The sequence below is a fragment of the Aspergillus chevalieri genome, chromosome 5 (assembly GCF_016861735.1).
Source record: "Aspergillus chevalieri M1 DNA, chromosome 5, nearly complete sequence".
NCBI lineage: Eukaryota > Fungi > Ascomycota > Eurotiomycetes > Eurotiales > Aspergillaceae > Aspergillus > Aspergillus chevalieri.
In genome coordinates this window covers 184,679-207,455 of record NC_057366.1, presented here as the reverse complement: position 1 = coordinate 207,455, position 22,777 = coordinate 184,679, and the positions used below count along the sequence as shown (strand labels likewise).

At 49.2% G+C, this 22,777-nt stretch overlaps 9 protein-coding genes across 9 annotated transcripts; 3 read left to right on the top strand and 6 right to left on the bottom strand.

The window, feature by feature from the left end:
* Positions 1–13: 13 nt before the first annotated feature.
* On the bottom strand, positions 14–919 carry ACHE_50071S (uncharacterized protein; the record flags this gene model as incomplete). Its single annotated transcript, XM_043279746.1, has 1 exon — positions 14–919. The coding sequence occupies one exon, from the start codon at positions 917–919 to the stop codon at positions 14–16; it is 906 nt and encodes a 301-aa protein (XP_043137394.1).
* Positions 920–2,363: 1,444 nt separating this feature from the next.
* On the bottom strand, positions 2,364–2,786 carry ACHE_50069S (uncharacterized protein; the record flags this gene model as incomplete). Its single annotated transcript, XM_043279745.1, has 1 exon — positions 2,364–2,786. One exon carries the CDS (start codon positions 2,784–2,786, stop codon positions 2,364–2,366), a length of 423 nt encoding a protein of 140 aa, XP_043137393.1.
* Positions 2,787–3,116: 330 nt separating this feature from the next.
* Positions 3,117–5,447, bottom strand: ACHE_50068S (Zn(II)2Cys6 transcription factor; the record flags this gene model as incomplete). The annotated part of the gene is made up of 8 exons (XM_043279744.1): positions 3,117–3,513; positions 3,563–3,792; positions 3,846–4,265; positions 4,312–4,975; positions 5,043–5,108; positions 5,164–5,264; positions 5,315–5,338; positions 5,409–5,447. The coding sequence occupies 8 exons, from the start codon at positions 5,445–5,447 to the stop codon at positions 3,117–3,119; spliced, it is 1,941 nt and encodes a 646-aa protein (XP_043137392.1).
* Positions 5,448–5,593: 146 nt separating this feature from the next.
* On the bottom strand, positions 5,594–6,480 carry ACHE_50067S (uncharacterized protein; the record flags this gene model as incomplete). Its single annotated transcript, XM_043279743.1, has 5 exons — positions 5,594–5,761; positions 5,818–5,974; positions 6,028–6,135; positions 6,186–6,362; positions 6,422–6,480. 5 exons carry the CDS (start codon positions 6,478–6,480, stop codon positions 5,594–5,596), a joined length of 669 nt encoding a protein of 222 aa, XP_043137391.1.
* A 378-nt stretch (positions 6,481–6,858) lies between these two features.
* On the bottom strand, positions 6,859–7,613 carry ACHE_50066S (uncharacterized protein; the record flags this gene model as incomplete). The annotated part of the gene is made up of 2 exons (XM_043279740.1): positions 6,859–7,253; positions 7,325–7,613. The coding sequence occupies 2 exons, from the start codon at positions 7,611–7,613 to the stop codon at positions 6,859–6,861; spliced, it is 684 nt and encodes a 227-aa protein (XP_043137390.1).
* Positions 7,614–7,915: 302 nt separating this feature from the next.
* On the bottom strand, positions 7,916–9,187 carry ACHE_50065S (uncharacterized protein; the record flags this gene model as incomplete). Its single annotated transcript, XM_043279739.1, has 1 exon — positions 7,916–9,187. The coding sequence occupies one exon, from the start codon at positions 9,185–9,187 to the stop codon at positions 7,916–7,918; it is 1,272 nt and encodes a 423-aa protein (XP_043137389.1).
* Positions 9,188–10,407: 1,220 nt separating this feature from the next.
* Positions 10,408–11,067, top strand: ACHE_50064A (uncharacterized protein; the record flags this gene model as incomplete). The annotated part of the gene is made up of 1 exon (XM_043279738.1): positions 10,408–11,067. The coding sequence occupies one exon, from the start codon at positions 10,408–10,410 to the stop codon at positions 11,065–11,067; it is 660 nt and encodes a 219-aa protein (XP_043137388.1).
* A 3,069-nt stretch (positions 11,068–14,136) lies between these two features.
* Positions 14,137–14,357, top strand: ACHE_50063A (uncharacterized protein; the record flags this gene model as incomplete). Its single annotated transcript, XM_043279737.1, has 2 exons — positions 14,137–14,233; positions 14,293–14,357. 2 exons carry the CDS (start codon positions 14,137–14,139, stop codon positions 14,355–14,357), a joined length of 162 nt encoding a protein of 53 aa, XP_043137387.1.
* A 2,317-nt stretch (positions 14,358–16,674) lies between these two features.
* On the top strand, positions 16,675–18,148 carry ACHE_50062A (putative amino acid transporter; the record flags this gene model as incomplete). The annotated part of the gene is made up of 2 exons (XM_043279736.1): positions 16,675–18,036; positions 18,089–18,148. The coding sequence occupies 2 exons, from the start codon at positions 16,675–16,677 to the stop codon at positions 18,146–18,148; spliced, it is 1,422 nt and encodes a 473-aa protein (XP_043137386.1).
* Between the last annotated feature and the right edge of the window lie 4,629 nt (positions 18,149–22,777).

Genomic DNA, 22,777 nt, shown 5'->3' with positions numbered 1-22,777 from the left:
AAATATCTGTCTGCTATACATCGGGTCGTATAACAAGCCAGAAGCATTTCTGGAGCTTAGTTTCTTCATCATTCATCTCGCTTCTTTGACCACTCCCAGACTCCATTTGACCCGGGTCGTTTCTCTTTTTCAATGCCGCATTGAATCGGGTCAATTTGGACTTGGACGTCCACGGCAAAATATGGAGCTCAAGCTCAGCAATCCACGGCTGCAAGATCCTAATCTGCTGTTGCTGCATATCAACTCCACCCTGCTTAGATCCATGTCCATCAACGGCAGGGGCAGTCCTCGCACCCGTCTCATCCAAAAGGCACTGCAAAACAGGCATCTGCCGATTAACCTTTCCCTTCGAATCCAGAATCGGTATGTTGGCAATATACGCCAACGCATCAAGTTTCACAATTTCAACTTTCAACCCCCTCGGTCCGAAGATCTCCTGATTCGCTTGATGAATGTACGAGTCTGTCCTGGATTTCGAGACGCCATGCCTTCCTAGATTCGCGAGACCGCTTACTGCGGAGCCGAGCCAGTGGAGGGGGAATAGGAGTGGGACTGATTGCAGGATGCCACCTGCTGCATCGAGAACTTGGAGGGGTGGGTTGCTGGTTATAAGTTTATTGAGGTGGTCGAGGAAGCTGAGGAAGGATTCGTGGGGGAGTTTGTAATCTGTCAGTATGGGGGCGTAGGCGCGGAGGAAGGGGGAGTCGAATGATGGCTCTATTGCGGGAATTGCTATTGGTTTGGTTTGAGTGTTTGGCTGGGGTGGCGTTCTCGGAGTTGTTTCGGGGCCTGATTCAGTTGCTGTAGTAGTGTACGGTGGGGGTTCGACGTTGGCTGGGCTGATATTTGATGGCCCAGCGACAATGTTGGAATGACTGCCCAAGATTTCAAATGGGTTTTGTGACTTTTCGCTGGCCATGGTGTTGCTGATAGTACGATTTTGTATTGAAATTGAAAAGAGGCATATTCTGGCCAACGATCGGGTCTTTATAGATCAATTCGTAGTATCCACTGTTAAGGATTGCTAAGCCTCGTATTTATTGACACAAGCTTCTCTGTTGCCTTATAGTGGCGGTGCACATTCTAGGATGAAGTAGTCATCAAGCAGTCAGCCTTGCCGACTTTAGCATCATGTAGTCTACTGTTGTAGATGTTTTCTGCGCAAGCCTGGGAACTTGCCCTTTCCGTTCTCGGTCCAACTCACGCCGCTTCTGGCTCCCTGAGCAGCCGGGAGCGTATCCGGAGCAGGGCGAGGCGTGTCTGGAGCGATCAGAGAGCCGTTCCAGAGCGATCCTGGAGTGATCCCAGAGCGATTCGGGAGCATATGTCGATTGCTCAGGCTGCACCCGACAAGGGAGCCAGATGAAACATGCAAGGCTAAGCCTGCACTCTTACCTAACTAGATCAACCCTTTGATTTAGTGGTGCCATAGAATAACAAAAAGCCCACATTTTACAACTGCAGTCCAGTTTCCAAGTAATGAATACTGCCTATCACTGCAATGTGAGGTTAGGACTGGTGCAAATTGTGCTATTCAGCTTCATTCTCATGAAACACTGGAACCTCACACTATGGAAGTATATCATTATTAATGACCACTTCATGATAAAGACTGATTACAGTTATTCTAGGATCCTAAATCTCCACAAGTGGCATTTAGAACTTTCCACAGCAACGAAATGAGCTATATGGGCTGATGTAACAGGTCAATTCTAGGGTAAGAGAAGCATTAGTGATGCGGCGCTGCTGTATATGAAGCTCATCGGCATGGTGTCTCTTGCTCTCATAGAAAGCGGACGAGTTAATAAACTAGCGCCCAGCGGGGTTTTGTTCTGGACCAGGCTAGTATGTGAAGAAAATTTCGCTTGGGAAGAATCCCACTTCTCGCCTCGGCAGGTCCAAGTTATACATGATCATCTAAATGGATATATGAAAGATCTCTCCAGTAATCAGGTTTCTATGTCAAAATGCTCGCTCTCTCACATAAGTCATTGATTCTCTCAGATTTTTTGATGTGCGGCTTGAGACCAATCTTTCGTGGCTAATTGGAAACCTCTCGGCGGAAGCTCGAAAACCCAGATTTTGTCTAGGCGACAGCTTTCTTTATTTCCATCAAATGTAACGGTCATTGTACTCAGAGGCTGACATTTGGTCCGACATTCAGAGGCCGTAGTGGTAATTGGAGTCCGGGAATGAAGAGATGAGTGAATGTCTTGTGTAGCTGCGTTCATGGCACATGGTGACTTGTCGATGTATGAGGAAAAGGGTAAGACATATAGGAGGAAATCAATTCAGCCATGGATAATCATACAAGGAAACAGGTGACAGTGAATGTCTACAAATCCTTATCCCAACTCAGTCATTCACCTAAAACCCTCCCTGAAATTCCGTAACCAGTTCACATCCATAGTGTACAACTCCTCTCCGTCCTCTCCTAAAAAGACCGAAGCCCCTCTACTAACCATCAATAACTCCACCTCATCCCCGAACACTACAGCATCATGCGTCGCCCCCTTCGCCTCAGACACATAATCCCCTTGCACGAACTCCCCGGTCTGTGGATGTGCACCGCTACCCTTGAGGATGTAGATTTCGGCGTTTTCAAGATGGCGATGGCGGGGGAGAATTCCGCCGGGCTCGGCGTGAACCATTATGCTGTACTCGCCGGTTGAGGGGACGAGTTTGATTATTTTGATGGTGACTTTGGGGGCGAGAGGAAGCCATGGTAGGGAATTGGTGTTGATTGTGTAGCCGGCGTCGTGTGTACAGGAATTTGGGTTGACCATTTTTAGGTCTGGAGATGTCTTTGACAAAAACAGACAGGAAGATCTCAAGGGAAAAAGAAAAGATTGAAACAAAGGTTAACGTACGAGACTATAGGAATTACAATAATTTTCTGACGAACTTGGCAAAATCTCGGAAATCCGACGACCGAACCAAAATGGTAACTCGCCGATATCTACTACATTTAGCCGGAATCGCCCGGCGGTATACTGTTCGCTAGGATGATCTTTATACAACAATGCCGAGGTGATTTGTAATGCTTTCATGTAAAACAGAGAAAACAATCAACCCTAAATCCGGTGCTTTATATACGAGCAGATTAGGTATCTATATTACAGTATAGGAAAATCCGGGTTAAGCCACCCCAATGGCACCTCACTATTGAATAGCTGCCACATAAGCCAATCAGCCGAAGCCCCTGTGTCAGAGCCCGACACATCCTGTCCCAAATCCGTATCACCGGCATTTGTAAGGCTTTGAATTGAGGGAAGTGCCTCCACCGGTCTTTGCATCTCCGGCAATGCTTCTCCGTCTTCGTGGAACAATGACTCGCAAAGTCGCTCGAGAGAGATGAGCAGGCTGAGAACTTTTTCTAGATGCGAATCTCGCTTGAATTGCGAGAGACCCGTTGTGATTTGGTAGATGAGTTCATGGTCGTCTTTGTCTAGTGTTCCGATGATGTTACAGAAAACGACGAAGAAAGGGCTCAGTGGGTATAGAAGCAGTGTCCTGCGATCTTATTAGCACGTTTTCAGGGACAGAGAAGAGGTGAGCCAACCAGGTCAGAAAGGATGGGTATGGATCGTCAAACCCCAGCTCCGCACGGTGTTGCTGAAGGAATCGAAACGCTTCCAGGGATCTTCGAGCGTAGACTAGACATTCCCTATGTACTAGTGGGGTGAATGTGCATCTCAGACGTGTTCGGAGGATTTCGACGTAGATTGCATAGTAACAGAAGTCGGCGGCAACCCAGTCATATTTAAGCATTTCTGGGAGCGATTCGCGGCTCTGCCACTGTCATCAGTGGTGCAAACTGGACAACTAGGGACTAGGAAGCGTACGGTTCGTAAGTCTTGCGAGATTCTGTGCATCCTTTCCTCGATCATATTGCAAGTATCCAAGATGTACCTGGAATCTGCCCGTTTCAAATCCGACGAAAATGCAAGCAAATGCCCTTGAATCTGCGCGAGATCGAGTAGAATCCGGATCAACGGGTCGTACGCGGACTGCTGCATAGATGCGATGAGCTCTGTTGGAGACACGTTAAGATTAGGCAGGGCTGTAGGTCGCACGAGAAGTGCGCTGACTGTTCTATCTAGATAGTAGCACCAGTATACGGCGCTGTGTATCTCCTCTTCAGCCTGTGAGCGAGCAGGTATATTGCGAATCCGATCATAACCAAGTGCAACAATCTGCTGAGCGGCGTATGAGTTGAGAGTCCAGCATTGTTTGACATCTCCAAGTTGTTGCATCAATAAGGCCTATCCGTATTAGTTTCGGGTCATGGAAATTGATTGCCGTGCTTACACTCGACACCAGGGCCTGGATGGATTGCAGGGTTAGCGATGCAAGAATGTTGAATTGCTGAATGCTCCGGAGGGTAGCTGTGATGTAAGTATTTCTCGACCGAACAAGCTGCTCCTTAACAACGGAGCTGTTTATCTGTCTCGAGAGCTGATAAAAATGCAAAATCGCTTTGACGTAAATGCAGACGCAGTATTGATGGAACACTTGACCCTGGAAATCGCCCTTCATGAGCGCCGCGGCCATTTTCTCAAGCGTCTTGTTCGATATATGGTCTGGCCACTGGGGCCCGGCATTTGGATGCAAGAGCATCAGGAGTAGCTCTGCCGGAGGAGCATCCGGTACAGTTGCAGGGTCTTCAGCAGTAATGACTGTTGTCTCATTGCCGACATTCTCGTCCGGCTGCTTTTCCTCACATCCTCCAATTTGGTTCACTAGTTGGAGAGCGGCTTTGAGAACAACCTGCTGTTTCTGATTGGTGTGTCTGCTATCAACCAGTTCCAGCTGGATGACAGATCTTGCGCGCATGGCATGATGGTTGGAACAATCAATTCCGGCCGAACGGACATGGCCTTCCGGAGACTTTTCCAAGCGGTCGTGACTATTGATACCTCGTCTCTGCCTGGCGGGCGTTCTAACTTCAACTTCGCTCTCCTGACCACCACCTCTGAATGATGTCCTAGCTTAGTTTTATGGTCATTTCATGATTCCCGTAATCAGGGATAAAATCCCACCTTTGCGACGAAGGTGTCAATATTGGTCTCTCCAGTTGAAGTATACTCTCCTCCGGAGTCAAGACGCTGTTTCTATTAGCATTGTACTAATAATATCATCCATATATATCGGCCGACAAACCCCGGCAATGGTCGTTTCCTAGACCTTCCCGGACGGACCCGTTGACATTCGACCCCGGCATCCGCGCAATTCGCGCAACGCTGTTGTCTATCACATTTGACCTACGGCGCTATAAGCCAAGTTTCCGATCAGGAAATTGAAGAGAGGATACCTTTCTCGAATGACATCGATCGCACTAAAACCGAGTAAGCCTAAATTATCCCGCCAGAATCCAACGTGCCGGAAAAGGCAGTGAGTGGGCTTACGGCAGACAAGATATCCCCATTGAAATACCCCTGCGACATTATTTCCAATAATATACATATGAAGAAGTTCCGATGCAGTAGAAAAGTTGCCAAACGATGAATTTACAAAAATCCTCCGTCCCGATCAAACTGCCGACGGCCCACCTTCCGGAACTGTTCGGATCCCCGACCACAAATAGAACTGCCTAAAATGGAATTCCCTTGCCGTCGTAAATGTCCCATCCAGGTTGATAGGTGTTCTTGAACGTGCCGTTGTCTTTCTGCTCGACGGAGTTGATAACCTCCATTATACCCCTAACTCCTTGATCGACCGTGAGATGGGCTTTTTCGCTGCCCATGTCGGTTTGAACCCACTATTTTTGTTAGTTTCGGGTGTTGATTATCGGGAAGGGAGGGTAATGGAACTCACGCCAGGGCACAGTGCGATGAAAGTAAAGCCCTCATCCTGGTAGGATAGGGCGTATTGCACTGTCAGCGCGTTGAGAGCCGCTTTGCTGATTTTATAGGCTGGGGCAGTGGCAAAGGTCATCTGCGGGGCTCTCGTAATGGATCCGAGTGCACTCGAGCTGAATTTAAAGTTAGAACATGTTCTAGGAGCATGAGTATTATGCAAACTGACATGTTGATAACCTTCTTTACCTGTCCGCTCTGCATCAGAGGAAGGTATGCGCGGATGACATTGTGCACGCCTGTCACGTTCACAGACATATGCCATTCCAGGTTATCCCTATGTATTCGTTAGCACCATTTCCATACTTCGCAACAGCATATACATACATCTCCGCCACCTTGCCATCCGAGGCCGACATAACTCCCGCACAGTTGACAAGAATGTCCAAACTCGACTGGCCCAGAATCGACTGGGTCTCCTTCACAGACTGGGAGACGCTCGCTTCATCAGTGACCTCGAGAGGAATGAACACAACACGGCCATTAGATTGCGCGACGATCCTTCTATGCCGGGGCCAGACTTTCGCGATGTGGCGATCACAAAATCTCCCTGCGCCGCGAACCGCTTGACCATCTCGAGGCCGAGGCCGCGGGCGCTTCCGGTAATTAGAATGTTTGGCATTGTGATTGACAATAATACCGATTTGGGTTTGTATTCTGCGCTATGTGTAGAAGCAAAGGTGTAGATATATATATCAACCATCGGACCATACTTGCCCCCCAAAGCCCGAGAAAAACGAGGGGCTCGGAGACCCACATTTATCTCCGGCCGTTGCTTAACAATCGGATCGTGCGAGAAGGGGCGGAGTCATACTGTGGATAGATTAATAATTGGCAGAGAAAGAGAGAGAGAGAGAATGGAAGAGAAAGTGGGAGAGGAAATGGAGAGTGACTCCTTCAGGGAGTAGAGAGTACAGTACAGTAGAATACACAGTATGCCCTAAGCATACGCCCCGAAAGCTCGGCACCGGACGCCTTCCTAATTCACTCGGGCCCCGTTTCACCTCAAAACATACCGCACCCCAGACCCCAACAGCGCCTTCGCATACACTTCATGCAACCAAACAATAAACCCCGGCATAGGCAGTCCCTTCGCCGCGCCAAGCCCCTGGAAAAACACCGACTTGAATCCGAACTCGACCACTTCCTTGTCTGGCTTCACACTGGCAGTCAATTCGATAAATGCGTCCAGTGGCCGTAGGCCTTGGTTGGTGACTTTATCGCCGCCACGGACGAGAATAGTATCGGCGGATTTTTGCAGGACGAGGAATTCGTCGGTTATTGTGGTTCCCGGGTTGTAGGGTGACGCGAGGAGGTCTGGTTTGGACCAGAGATGGTCATCTGTGGTGGTGATGGGGGTAAAGCATTTTCGGAAGTTGCGTTGGAGCATGAAGCCTGCATTTTGGGTTAGCTATACTGTACGCTGTAGTATTTCGGAATGTGCATCCATGGAAAAGAAGACTAACCAACACCTCCCCACACGCCACCAGAATACCGTTCAAGTAATTTCTCTTTATTCTCTAACAAGGCCGGATCGATCTGCGAAAACGGGACTTTCAGAACATGCAAATCATGCACGGTAGGGTTATCGTTTGGGTTGCATTGTCTGTAATGCTTGTTCTGGAAGATCGGGTCTAGCGAATTCGATACCGGAACCGCCTGGACATCCCATGTAGTGTAGAGATATGTCCCCGTTGTTACGGCCAGGGCACCGCCGCTGGCGGACAGGCCTCCACGGAAGATGGTTCTGAACATATGCACGGATGGTTGTTCCTTCAATGCTAGAAAAGATAATACTAATCCTCGGGGACAAGCTTGTTTGGACTCGGGAAAAAATCGCAGCGGGATCCTCGGAGATCTTGTGGGATGGTAGGTAGCTGGACATCCGACTCGGAAGGGAAAGGCGTCGGGTCCCACCTGTTTACCTTTCTAAGGATTTTACACGGGCTACGGGATCTACAAGAGGTTGCCATCGGAGTATGAATAGGCGCGGTTATTGGAATGGGCGTATCATTGCTATACCCGTACTCGCTATTGCTAATAGAAAAGAAATTTGACTACCGGCGGTCAACATCCTCCGCATGCTCGGTAACCTCGCCCTTTGCTTCGTCCAATTTCGTGTCAGGCCGGTGCTCGATGTCCCGGAGATGCCCGAATGCAAATGTCCGTTTGAAGAGGACATCCATTTCCTCAAGCGAGCGGCCCTTGGTCTCACGAATGAAGAGGAACACCCAGACGCCCATGACGAAGCAGAAAATACCAAACATGATGAATGTGCGCCAGCCAATGTTGGCAACAGCCGCGGGGGTGATGTAGGTAATGACGAAGTTGAATAGCCATTGTGTAGCAGAGCCAAGGCCGACACCGTACGCACGCAGACGGGTCGGGAAGATTTCAGACACGTACACCCATGGAATCGGACCCCAGGAGGCAGAGAAGCCGATGACGTACAGATAGATCATGACGACCATGGCAAGCGAGGCGGAGGAAATGCCGCTCGTGCTTTCCGGGTCAGGGGGCTTGCTGACCAGCACCGCGCCCAGGACGAACATGATGGCGCTCATCCACCAGCCGCCGACGATGAGTGACCAACGACGACCAATCTTGTCGATACCGATGATCAGGAAAATACCAGTTGCAACGACCTTGACCACACCGTAGATACCCGTGGTGAACAAACTGGTGTTGCCGCCTCTAACCCCCACGGTCTGGAAGAGCTGAGGTGCGTAGTATCCGATACTGTTTGTGCCTGAGAATTGTTGCCAGAACATCATGACGAAGCAGTTGATGAAGCGCAGGCGGTTGCCGGGTTGGAGGGTCTCGCGCCATGTCAGGCCTTGTGTTTCTTCGACTTCGTGCTCGACGGCTGTTTTGATTTCGGAGAATTCAGCCTGGACGTCTGGGTCGTTGGCGGGCTTGCTGCGCATGTACGCGAGGGCTTCGAGGGCCTCTTCGTAGCGGTTTTCCTTTGTGAGCCAACGAGGGGATTCAGTGAGAAAGAACATTCCGATCAACATGAGACCACCAGGCACAAGTTGGAAGGCAATAGGAATACGCCATTGTTTGGTCGTAGGTGCGATGTTCTCGCCGACACCGTAACAGAGCCAGTAGGCCACCGTAACACCGATGACAAGGAACTCCTGGAACAGACCGGCGATACGACCACGGATTTTCGGGGGACAGTTCTCAGACACGAAGACAGGGGTGATGGCGGACATGCCACCAATTCCAAAACCTGCAATCACACGTCCGCCGTATATATAAGAGAGCGAGCCGTTTGCAGCGGTTTGCACGGCGGCACCGATGAGGAAGATCAAGTCGAAGCCCATGATGGAATAGCGACGACCGTATTTTTCATTGAAAAATGCACCCAGAATAGCACCGAAGAAACATCCAGCTGTCAGAAGGGACACGACATTGGACGAGACCTGCGCACTCTTGCTGCTTGAGAAGCCTCCTGAGGCAGAAAGACCGAAATCATCCTTGAAACTCGGAAGCTCCAAGACACTGCCCATCACACCAGTATCATATCCTAGTTCATCAGTATCATGGCCCCAAGGTGATAAGAAATCAAACAAGACTTACCGAATAAAAAGGAGCCAGTGTATGCTACCGTGGCCAGCACGTACACACGCAAATTCCCGAATGCCATGTTGTAATTAGTCACCCCGTGAGATTTTTTGAACAAAAAGTGAAGGGGAGGATGGTCCCATTTATGATGGATGAGAAATCAGCTAGTAGATTGGAGTACCCCGGACTTTCCAAGCATGACGCTTGGTAATGCATCATGTTCAATACCCGACCTCAGAGCCAAGCTCAAATCTATCAAACGCCGTATGATTCCAAGCAAAAGGCCCAGAGCGACGAGATGAGATTGTCGACTGTTATTCGAGCATCGATATACCATGAACATCCGGGTCACGGGGTCGGCATTTGGGCCACGCTCGGATAAATTCCGCATTGTTTAACTGGTCAGGGGATGCCGAGGGTGGATATGACATGTCAATCAGGATCGGATCTCGCCCCGGATAGGTCAATGACGCGAGGAGAAAGCTTACCCCAGATTCTTTTTGCCGAGATGCAAAAGCGGAGCCAAACCGGGGGGAGTTTGATTGCACCGGCGAAGGGTAGCGTATATTCAATTCTGCTCAGGAGAGAAAGGAGCAAGAGTGTTCTCACGCCATGCTGCCATACTTCCAAAGCTTATGGAATCTCGTCGTGCATGCATCTGTGCTACTCGAGCCAGGCCAAACATAACTTCGATATCATGTTTGTCTGACATCCTACAACGACCCCCGGGCCTCCGGGTATACGGATTAGAGGTAGAATCTCATAGCACAGACCTCGCCGGGTTCTGCTGTCAGCCGACATTCCCCGGATATGCGTGGAGAGACGTGCCATGGGTGGTCAGGAAACGCAGGCCGTATAAATTGCGGTTGCAATGCATATTTGCCGTGATGTTTGGTTTGCACTGTTTGATTAGTTTGCTTCCAGCCTTCCTCTTTGGACCGCAACTTCATATTCCTTCTACTCAGTCCTTATCCTCGCCATGTGCCCACCACTCGGAGCAATATCTGCCCAATTAACTGATTCCACAGAATTCCCAGAATGTCTGCCACCAGATGATCTCTCCCGGGGCGCCTACAAGCTCGCACAATCATGCCTACCCCCCGCCATCTTGAACCACAGTGTCCGTGTCTTTCGTATTGGAGAATGGCTTGCCAAGATATCTCAGTCGAACTGGGCATACGAGAAAAGGAGTCTCCTTTTTGTGGCCTGCATCCTCCATGACACCGGCTGCGCCACTCAGTTCGATGGTCCCCAGCGTTTCGAAGTTGAAGGCGCTGATGCAGCCGCAAACTATCTTCGCCAATATAAAGTCGCCGACTCTGATGTACACGAAGTCTGGCAGGCTATTGCTCTGCACACCAGCCCGGGTATTGCGGAGCGTATCAGTGTTTTGGCCCGTCTTGTCCGTCAAGCGGTTCTTATCGACTTCGGTACCCAGTTGGATCAGGAAAGCCGGGATGTTCGACATGCTGCTGAGGAGGCATTTCCACGGCTTGGTATCGAAAAGATTCTAGGGGATGTTGTCGTTGACCAAGCATTGAGGCAGCCTCAAAAAGCACCGCCGGCTTCGTGGCCTGGCGTTTTGTTACGGGCAAAAAGGGAATGGCCCGAATCTGACGGTGTCAACAAGGGGTTTTGAGTGTCCTGGATATGCTCGCTCTCTATCTCGCCGGTTTTTGCACTGCTATGGCATACTCGGAAGCGTCGGAGTATGTAGCCATTCTTAAATAAAATACAATCGTAATCTTCCAATGAACAAGAATGCTTTGCTCAATCTGATGAATCGCTCTTGACTGGAGAAATGAATCTGTATCATGTTCATCCCCCACACATTCGGCAACCAGAAAGTATCCTACTTTCAGTCCCTAAAACAAGCACTCATTCTACTCCACCCATCACGAAATTAGTACCAGTCAGCCGTTCTATCCCAGGCAGTCTGGTCCAAAGTATGAAACAGAAATTTTTTCGCTGAATAATATGAACATAACGCAGCAAACAGATACGGAGACAACAGAGATTGTTTTCCCAACAAATAGAACACACGCCTACCATGCTTCCAAACAGAGGACAATGATGCAGAATATCTTCCGATATTGGGCTATACGCTCTGGCGGGTATTTAAACCCGGGATTTAAAACCCCTCCAGTCTTTATGAAGCTGGACTCCGGCATATCCTGGAAAGTAAACTTGCTCGGCTATACCTATCAATCAGGTGAAAGACAGATCAATGTGGATTTGGATCAGAGATGGAGTCAATTTCGAGTACGCTAAATCGCCATCTATAAAAACCCGACTAGACCTCAAAACAAGACGTCTTTTGAGACACCAGAATTCAATCCAGATAAAACTAACGTACCCAAACACATTGATGATTACTAACCCTATCGATGCCTAAATTTTCCACTTCTCAATACAAGCTTGTTCTTCTTCCCTTTCGTCCTTTTCTTCATACTTTCGTCATTGAGAACACAGTCAGGCCCATTACCTCAGCATCTTCCGTATCTTCAGAAGTCTCCAAACAAAATGGCTACAATTCACGACCCTCCATCCGTAATTGGATCTAGTCCGGCTTCTCCGCGGTAGAAAGCAATTGCTCAGAAGCAAGATTGAATACATATACCGACATGCGGCCAGATTCCTGCCCAATGGCAATCCTAGTTGTTCTCCAATTGAATCCTCTTCACGTATCTGGGCACATTGAAAGATTCGCTGTCGGATGGAGGGAAAAATAGTGACCATCGTTCTTCACATCTTCCATCTCCCGACATTGATGAAATGTGATGATCGTACATGCTAAACTGTACAGTGAAGCTCCTACAGTGGCATCCCAAAAATGGAGCTCAGCCGGAGAGTCCACAACTAAGCCCACCGATTTAGCGTGGTGTGCAAAGGTCATCAAACTTATCCTTTGTCACCCTGTGAGAATAAGCTGCAGTGTACCATTGCTCATATCCCATAAGCCCACAATGCTTACCATCAGGCGAGAAAGCCAACGATGTAGGTAGACTGAAACCATATTCTATGGTACGTACCAGCTTGCCAGAACCGTCATGCAAGAACGTTGCGAAATATATATCACCGTATAGCCCTTCAAAATGTACAATAGTTCGCCTGGGGTGGCATCCCACTATTAAGTTTATAATCATCGGATCCTGATGCAACAAGTTTAAAGTTTAACGACATAGCGACCAACTGAAAGCAAACTGGTTTTATGCTGAGGGTATGCTGAGGTGTGCCAGAGGACGTCTTCCACATGAACAAGGGGCCACAGTCTTCAGAGTAGCAGATGGCAAGGGCGAGCTGACACTCAGGGGAGGATAATACCAATGTCACTGGCCTGGCAATATACTCCTCGCCGCCCTTTTGTGTGTTTGATGCCATGCTCCACTGTTGCACTATGCTGTCCCAAGCCCCGGCCACGGGGAGAGAATGCCACTGATGTGGTATGAGAGCAATCATGATTGAGACTTTTTGCAGCAAGCTCGAATCTGGATTCCACAAGTGGATATGGATGGCGATGTCAGGAGCCTGTCACAGGGAAAGAAGACAACAGAGTCGCCGGTTTGGGAATGATCCTCCAAATACTGCTGCAGTATGTGTGTTTCCACGTCCTCGTGAGATTAAGAGACCAACAATGACCCAGCTGGTGAAAACATGGCTGAAGGAACCCAGTCAGGTTGTTCCAAAAGAGTGTCCTGCAGGGTGCCCAGCTCGATATCCTATTTCTATGGTCTTCTGACAAGACCAGGATGCTCACAAGTTGCTATTTGGTGAGAATGCAACTGGCAGGACTCTTGTGGAATCGCCTCAAGTGTAAATTGCACTTTCCATGAATGTGTCTCCCACAATTTGACAGTGCAATCTGCAGCGGCAGTCGCAATTTTCTGATAATCAGGTGAGACTTATGCAATAGATTGAATCTGCATGGCCACTGCATACCAATCAAGGTATTAAGCATATTTCTTAAATCGATTTCATAAAGTATCAGGGTGCTTTCCTTGGATCCTAATGCTAACAGCGTGCTATCTGGTGATAGAGCCAAAGTAGTATTGTGAGTAGCCTTGATATCTACCTTAGGCCCCTGGGAAAACTAGCTTGGGATAACAGCCTAGAGGGTGGTTCTTATAGTACTGAATTCTGGTGCGAATAGAAGAGCCAAAGAATAAACCTGCGGTGCATTTTCCATGATCGACATATTTCTTGGAATGAAGCGTTTGAAATTACTGGCAGATTCCTTGGGTTGTGACCTGGGATTATTATGAGTATGAAAGGTTTATGAGTAAATCAATAATCCTAAAGGTGTCTGGCAAAACATTCAGCAGGCTCACTGCTTCTAGCCAGATAAGGAAAATTTGTGTATTTCGCATGGATCCACATCGCCTCGTTGGGCCCAGGACAGACATGTATATTGGAAAAGCAGAAGATGCTCGTTTTGTCATGCTGTATCCTTGCGCTCCAGAGGACCTGAGTCTTGGAGATCACAAATGTCTTTTATCAGACCCTTGTCTGCATCCTGCATAAGTACAACGCACTTTTCAAACATGACACGATGTAACCCTTTCTCATTGAGCCAAAAATGGCCAAGAGGCAACTGTCTAGCAGTGGTTCGTCAAGAATATCAGCAACAGGAAAATGAATCTTCTCTTGCATATCCAGGTGGCTGCTGTTGGACTCACCGTTGATAATCAACAAAGTCACCGCCAATATCATGGCCGAGAACGAGGTCAATCGCATTATCCAGGCGAGGTTTGGGGATGATAATGGGCTGAAAATTGCGGACATCATTGAGAATAAACCCATACAAGGTATGCATGTTACAAATGAATACCGTCAAGCTTGTTCGATATATGCTAATAATGAACAGCCGACGGCACGCTATCTCTCAACGGCGCTGGTTTGAAGACTTGGGAATATCCGTTCAAAGCATGAGTCATTGTTGAAAACATGACGTATTTGCAAGCGCTCCCAATCAATGGTCGATTGGTAGAGATGGAAGGGAATATATTGCTTACCTCAAAATTGAAAATAACACGGCCGGTGCAATCAGCTCCTGGGTGAATTATCCTATCTCGGGGACAGTCTTTGCTTCGCTTCTGGTGGATTATTCCATGACGTTCGTTTTGGAATTCATTCTGGATACCTTCTTTTCAATCTTCTTTTGACGAAGAATTGGCGAAGTCGGACTTGAGCGCATTATAAGGAATTTAGGAGCGATGTTGAAGCAACTGCCGGAGCTCAGAGGTTTTACTGTTGAGCCAAAAAGACCACTAAGTATGACGGCGAATGCTGACCATGCTCAGGAACCGATAAATATAGTACCGCACAAGTGCAAGGTAGGGCTGCCTCCATACTGGAAACTTCTGCTGTGAGCATGGCAGTTACCATGGAAGAAAGACGGGGTGTACGAAAGAGCTATGCTGGAGGCAGAATGGTAATGGGCGATAGAAAGGGGAGAGGTTGATCTAGAGAACCTTCAATACAATCAGAACATGCTCATACGTATATCATGAAGAGCAGGCATTCCGATAACGGATATATATCTACGCATATTCTCACCGGCCATCATCATGGATCTCTCAATACGCATGCCCACAGAGCAACTGGAAAGTTCCACTGCTGGGCCAGTAAGGCCTCATTCTCGGGAACCAATATACATAGTAGCGCGCTAGAGCTGGCACTTTTTGACGAAAGGAAGCGCATCCTTTTTGGATGGCTCTTTTTCAAACATGCCGCTGATTTTACAAAAAATATAATGGTGACGAAGCTCAAACTACGAACCAATGTGGAAAGAACACATTGCGGAGCATATCCAGCGAGATAGAACCATCTTCAGCAGTACCCGAGCACCGCGTTGCGTCGCACGCTCAGGCGCCGGAGGGGGCGGCATGGGCTGACAGTGGCTCTGGACCATGGGACGAGTCGGCGGAGGGAAATCGCCAAAAATTACTCAAGAGATACTCCATACCAAATGGCAGATATATGTGGCGTCTGGGGTTGTCCCCAATGAGTTCATAAAGGCGGGTCATCTCCCCGTGCATGATTAAAAACGTGCCGCGACCTTAATCCGGTCTCTCGCAATGCAGATCTCAAGCAGTTTCCGCAAGCGCAACATTTCCGGCGTTACATTGCCAATTTGCCGCAAACGGGCCCATGGCATTTTTCGGGGCGGCCGGCGACGAATCCCACCAAACTTTGACATGGCATCGATGACAGTCTCAACAAGTCACCACAATTGTGCCCGGCGTGACAGGGAGCGCACACGCACTCGCGGTTCGCGGATATGGACATGATGGTCGATGATCTCATTAACGTCAGACTGGGGAAATGGAGAGTTGGAGAAGCCAACATCGACAGGCCGTTTGTATTTTCATTATGTACAGACGCTGCAGCCGAAGGATTGTCCGGCGAACGAGACAAGCTATATTGGCGGTCCGGGTTGATACTTGGCATGCAGAATGTTGAGCGCCTTGGAGAAGCTGGAGACAATTCAGGGCGCAGCTGGCTCGTGGATTTGGAGATAATACTCCTGGCTTAGGGATTATCGTTTTACAAAATGCCTCGAACTGAGTTTTCTTGACAGCTGAATAATGTTATCTCCGACCGGTCAAGGCACAATACTCAACCATAGACAAGCACCGAGTTTAAAAATTTGCTCCGAGATAGATAAAATAAGATAGCTTGACACGCTACGCTCGTAAAACGAAAAAAAGATATGCTCGGTCTGCTCAAAAACATACGCAAGCTGGGATCCGCCGGTGGTCACTCCCTACCCCAACTGGACATACTACTCCAACCAACCGGCCGGCGTGTAGCTTAAGTTGAGTTAATATACCTCATTATCTGGGGAGAGTGGATGCACCGTAGCATTAACCATTACTCATCGGCTGAACAAGATAACGTTACGGACAGTGGCCGATGGCACCGGGCAGGTCTAACCCAATGCAGTTTTCTCCACGCCCGAGTCGAGATAACAACCAGTCAACCTTGTTACTAACAAGAATTCTCAGCCCTAGATGCAGCCAATGATACCGTCTGGAGATAAATTTTGTTCCTGGCGTGGCGAACCATATCAGACAATGACAGATACTGAGACACGCGACGGGCAAGTGTGCCGCATTTGCACCGGCTTTCCCAGTTCCTTATTACCCCGTCTCTTCCCTTGCTTTTCTCTCTCTCCCCGCAACTCAGAATTCTTCCTCTCGCCTTCCTCGTCCTCATCCTCCCTCCTGTATAACCGTTTTCGATCATGGGCTCCTCCGAAGACATTTCCGACAACTCCACGCACAAGGCCATGGAGCCTTTCGGCGAGAAGCAAGGCGAGGTGAACCCGCCGCCCGTCTACGATGGTGATATGGTCGGCGAGATCAGTGAGCGCGAACAACACATCTACGAGCATGGTGTCCAGAAGTTCAACCGTCTGGGCTGGAAGCGTCTCACCATTGTCCTCATCGTCGAGGCTATTGCCCTCGGAAGTTTGTCGATTCCTTCTACTTTCGCGACCTTGGGTATGGTCGCCGGCGTTATCTGTACCGTGGGCATCGGTTTGGTTGCCATTTACACCAGTTATGTGGTCGGCCAGGTGAAGCTGAAGTTTCCCTTGGTTGCCAACTATGCCGACGCCGGAAAGCTCATGATGGGTCGTTTTGGTTATGAGCTTGTCACTGTCATGTTGGTTCTGCAGCTGCTGTTCCTCACGGGCTCCCACACTCTCACCGGTACCATTGCTTTCCAGAACATCACTCAGAGTGGTGTCTGCTCCGTCGTCTTCGCCGTGGTTTCCGCCATTATTCTGCTGTTGGTCGCCGTTCCCCCCAGTTTTGCCGAGGTCGCTATTCTCGGATATGTCGACTTTGTCTCCATTATCGCCGCCATTGGTATTACCATCATTGCGACCGGTGTCGAGTCCACCAACGCCCCCGGTGGGCTGGCGGGTGTTGACTGGTCTGCTTGGCCCAAGCCGGACACCACTTTCTCCGATGCCTTCGTCGCCTTGACCAACATCATTTTCGCCTACAGTTTCGCCATGTGCCAGTTCTCCTTCATGGACGAGATGCACACTCCCAAGGACTACGTCAAGTCTATCTGGGCGTTGGGTATTGTGGAAATCGTCATCTACACTGTGACCGGTGCCTTGGTCTACGCCTTTGTCGGTTCCGGCGTCCAGAGCCCCGCGTTGCTCTCTGCAGGGAGCCTGGTCAGCCGTATCGCGTTCGGTGTCGCCCTCCCTGTCATCTTCATCAGTGGTTCCATCAACACTGTCGTCTTGGGCCGCCTGGTCCACGGTCGCATCTACAAGAACTCGCCCATCCGATTCATCAACAGCCCGATGGGCTGGATCACCTGGTTGATTGTCATCACCATCGCGACCATCATCGCGTTTGTCATCGCCGAAGTCATCCCCTTCTTCGACGACCTTCTGTCCATCTCCTCGTCCCTCTTCATCTCCGGCTTCACCTTCTACTTCCCCGCCCTGATGTGGTTCATTCTCATCAGGGAAGGCAAGTGGACCGAACCCCGCAACCTGCTTTTGGCAGCGGTCAACATCTGTGTGCTCTTGATCGGTCTTGTGACACTGGTGGCTGGTACCTACTCCAGTGTGACTGATATCGTAAGTTTTCCACCCCCGGGTTTATCTCAAACAGCTGCTAATGAGATTCCAGATGAACAACTACAAGGCCGGAACAGTCCGGGGTGTTTTCACCTGTGCCAAACCGGAATAAGCGATATTCGTTAGCATAGCGACGGTCGTTCGATTCATGTCGCATGCCGATCCCTGCCTTTTCTCCAACCATTGAAACGTTCGCGAGATAATCCCTCATATAACCCTTTCGGGCGACTCCGCATTCGACCTCGTTTCCATTACATAAATAATGCGGGGATAGGCAGTGCGGTGATCGGCTCGAACATGCTCGGCTGGGTCTTCGGCACCACACGGTGGCCACTGCAATGTGGTCTGTCCATGTTGCTGGCCCGTCATGACGCGGCACAGGTTGTCGCTTCGTTGGGCATTGCGAGGCCCCAAATCTCATGGCCCAATCCTCCTCGTAGCTGGAGAGCTGGCCTTTCCGGGCGGGATTACTTCGCGGCACTTTGACTATGTCGGAACATCGTTTGGTCGCCATGCGTCCAGCAACCCTTACGGCTTTGTACCAGTGCGTCGCCGCGGGCTCCGAGAGTTAACGGCGAAGCTGCGCTTGCAAGGACAACTCGCTGGATAACAGCTACTTTCCGGCGTCTGTAAGAAGGTCTTGGAGTGGACCGACATACCCAAGTTAGCTGCTACATTGTATCATACGGGATTTCCCCAACTGAGTATATAACGATTAAGATAATAGAGCAACGAGTTATGATTCTATACTTTGCAAATTTTCGCGAGTTACATATACACATCCCATACAGATACATGTTGTCTATTTAGGCTTGCTCGGCCAAGCCTCGGAGTTATCTCGAAGCGATTTCAGGCACCGCGACCAGCGCTGAGGACTTTTAGGACCATCTTAGGGCTCTTCCATAGTCCAATAATTGAGCTTCGCTTGCTGCTGGCCAAGGATCTGTCGTTGCACAACCGTGTAATTATCCTCGTTGGCATTGGCTCCATGCAGCCGAGGATATTCAGCGGTCTGTCCCGTGGCTTGGTATTGAGAAGATCTTAGGCGAATGCAGCCAAGGAGCGCCGCGTTATCTTACTTGGCAAGCAAGATCACGAGCTTGGAAAACCGTAGCGGGAGTGATGGGGGATACTCCATGGCGGTTAAAGTTCACTGAGATGACAGCAACGTATTCGGATTCACGAGCATCATGTTTCGTCGCTGAAGTAGCAAGCTAATGTACTAGGAAACTACTAGGAGCGTTGTGCGAGAGCAAATGTATGAGATACTGTAAGGTTTTATTCTATACGTAGAAGAACTTCCTCTGAGATAATTTTACTTTTTGTTTATGCCGGTTTCCTCAGTATATAACGTACTCCACATGCGAATGTAACACACGGGCGAATGTAACACGAAATCACTCCGCCGCGACTTCCGATTTCTACTACAAATTTCACCACACCCAACGATGCCTCAGAAACATGATGAAAGCCAAGTAATATTGGCCCTTCAAGCTATGCAAAATGATAAAAATCTAAGCGCTCGAGCCGCTGGCAGGATCTATCACGTGGATCATGTGAAGCTTAGTCGCCGCCGGCGTGGCATGCAATCACGATGCAATATATCAGCCAATTCACGGAAGCTCACTGATCTAGAGGAATCAACGATTGTCGAACACATACTTGATCTAGATTCCAAAGGGTTTCCTCCTCGGTTGTCTGGTGTGGAAGATATGGCCAACCGACTACCGACTACTCACAACGCGCGACGCGGGACGCGTTGGGGTAAACTGGGCTAGCACCTTTGTCAAACGGCACCCAGAGCTCACAACTCGTTTCAATCGGAAATATGACTATCAGAGGGCTCTATGCGAAGACCCAGAAGTTATTTGTCGTTGGTTTACACTTGTTCAAAACACAATTGCGAAGTATGGCATCCAGGAAGCAGATATCTATAACTTTGATGAAACTGGGTTTCAGATGGGAGTGATCTCGACTACAATGGTTGTCATAAGCTCTGAACAACATGGAAAGGCAAAAGCAAAACAGCCTGGCAATCTTGAACACTGCTGATGTCCTTACAAAAGGCACGAGGAAGATAATGCATAAGATGGATTTGATGGAAGCAGAGATTCATGATCTTCGGGCGGCAAACGAGGCCCTTAGCAAACGCCGGAGGGCTAAAAAAACACGTCTAAGGAAAGGAGGGTCGCTTTCAATACTGGAAGCTCAGGAATTAGGGGATCAAATGGAGGTTGAGGTGCAACTAAAGGAGGAAACACGCATTAGGGCTGGTCGGCGACCGCGGACTGAGACACGCGCGCGGCGCTGTGGCAATTGCGGAAAGGCCGGACACAATGCGCGTTCCTGTCAGATAGTAGTAGAGACGTCTGAGGAAGATGATTCTGAATAATTTTAATGGAATTTTAGTGCATTGGTGGAGATGTTGGAGTTAACATCGCGGCGGAGCGATTTCGTGTTACATTCGCCCGTGTGTTACATTCGCATGTGGAGTACGTTATCACATGTATTATTATTATTATTATTATTATTATTATTATTGTTCATACACGCATCTGTCAGCCCTATAGGCCGAGTGGCGGCAGGTCCTGCGGGGCAGCCGGGTAAACCGCCGTAATGGTAGTCGCTATGTACATCGTCGCCTTTATACACATATCCTGATATCTCATTCCGCATGTTGTATATCCCGTGCTACTGTTTTTGTACTGCTGTTCCCATGGCCACGAAGGTCCATGGGCCTGTTGGATACTATCTCGTTTCCTTCCCTACTTCTGCAAGCGTTTAACCTCAGCTGCACTATGCTGCCAGTTGCTTCGTGTCCGTTGTTGTGACTCGGTATGTGGTTGGTAGAGTCTGAAACTGGCTTAGGAGGCCTGTGTCAAGCATAAAGCGCACTGCCTTCGGTACCAGGTCTGGCCGTGTCAGGTAGGCCCGGTAATCCAACTCCCGCCTTGACCCCTGTGTAAGATGGCGCATTCGGGGCCCTGCCTGGTTTGTGCAGTGGAGGAGAACATGGCGTGTATCTTGGAGAGGCCACGTCCGCAAGAGCATTCAGTCGATTCCATAGCCTTAAAGGTACCGAGATAGCTGGCCAGCGTAATCTTCCCAGTCTGCATTTGAATGAGGACTGATGTGGCGGCTCTCCGTAGACCTTGGTATAGTTGCATTGGTGCTTTTGAGGGCTCTTTCCATAGACGACGGAGGGAGTTCCCGTGGGGGGAAGCGGCCCATTCAGTCTTCCATGCATTTGCTGCTTCTATGCGGAGGGTTCTTCGAGTGCTAGCCATGAGGGTAAACTCTTCCGCACCACTGGGTGCCGGGGAATTAGCAGCTTCTTTTGCGAGAGCGTCGGCACACTCATTGCCGTAGATGCCTTCATGGCCCGGGAGCCAATACAGCCGTATATCCCAGCCGCGTTCCTGTAGTTGAGATGCAGTGCGTGTAATTTCGCTCAGGATATATTGGCCTGAAGACCTTCCTGGAGCTGAACACGCTTGAATTGCCGCCTGATTGTCTGTAAAGATGATTGCTGTATAGGCCCGATGGGAACATTGTGATGTCGGTCCGAATGTGTTGCATATTTGGGTGAGAGCCATCTCTACGCCTCGCAATTCTGCTGCATATACAGTATGAGTAGCTGGGGAGCCAATGTGAACTGCCTGGTGCCCTAGAGGTGAAACCACTGCTGCTCCAACTCCCTGTTCTGTCATGCTGCCATCTGTGTATGCAATGATGTCAGCGCCGCTATGTACGGCGGTTTGGTGAGCTGCTAAGGCATCTTTGCGGGTTTCTGCTATGTGGGATTCCAGACCTGACCACCATGGTGAGGTCACATGTGGGTGTATAACCTCCAGTCTGTCCTGAGAGATTGCAGTTCGCCGACCCCATTGTTCTAGTGGTGATGTCAGGGGGTCTTGGTCTGGGTTGGTGAACCATCGCATGCGTCGCTCCTGTGCATTCCTTGGTGCTGGTCGTTGGCCAGAGCGGCGTATCTCAATGAGGGTGGTCATAAGGGGAGAGGTGGCTATCCGGAGATATGATTCTTTAGCCGCACGCTCCAATGCAATCATCGGAATATATCACATGTAGTATCCTATCTTATACACTCCATGGTTGACGCTATGGGCTATGTACTCAATAGATCTTATTTCCTCAATTACCTTTTCACTCGTCGCTAACGTTGTCTTGCCATCGACTGTCTGGTAATATCCATTACTGCTCCCTGGGCTTGTGAAATTGCGCCACTTGACAGGATACGGCAATTGAAAAGAGACTTGCCCCCGTGGCCCAACTCCACAATGAAGATGCTGAAATGCTTGCGAGCCATGTAATGACCAGACGTGCACCTGTACGGCTTGATATGGCTGTTTCAGAATCTGGACATGACCCAAAGGCCAGCACGATCCTTCCAGGCCCGATCAGGCATTTGTTTTTTCTCTAAGCAAATCTTCTGTATGCTAATGTCAACTACAATAGCCCGAAGGATGTCTCCGTCAGTACTCAGAGTGGATAGAGAGAAAAAACTCTTATTCAGAAAACTATTAAAGGTAAGGGCCTAAGAGACAAAATGAGTGCAGAGTGCATAATGCATGTCTGCGATGGCCGTAATAAAAGAATGCTGGCTGTATATCCATAGTTCCTGATCCTAGCATATTGCATCATGTTTCGAAAGGCAGTAAGACGTACATCAAGTTCTGGTTGGCCAATCAGCGTGGCCAACATATCAAACGGCCTCAGTCAT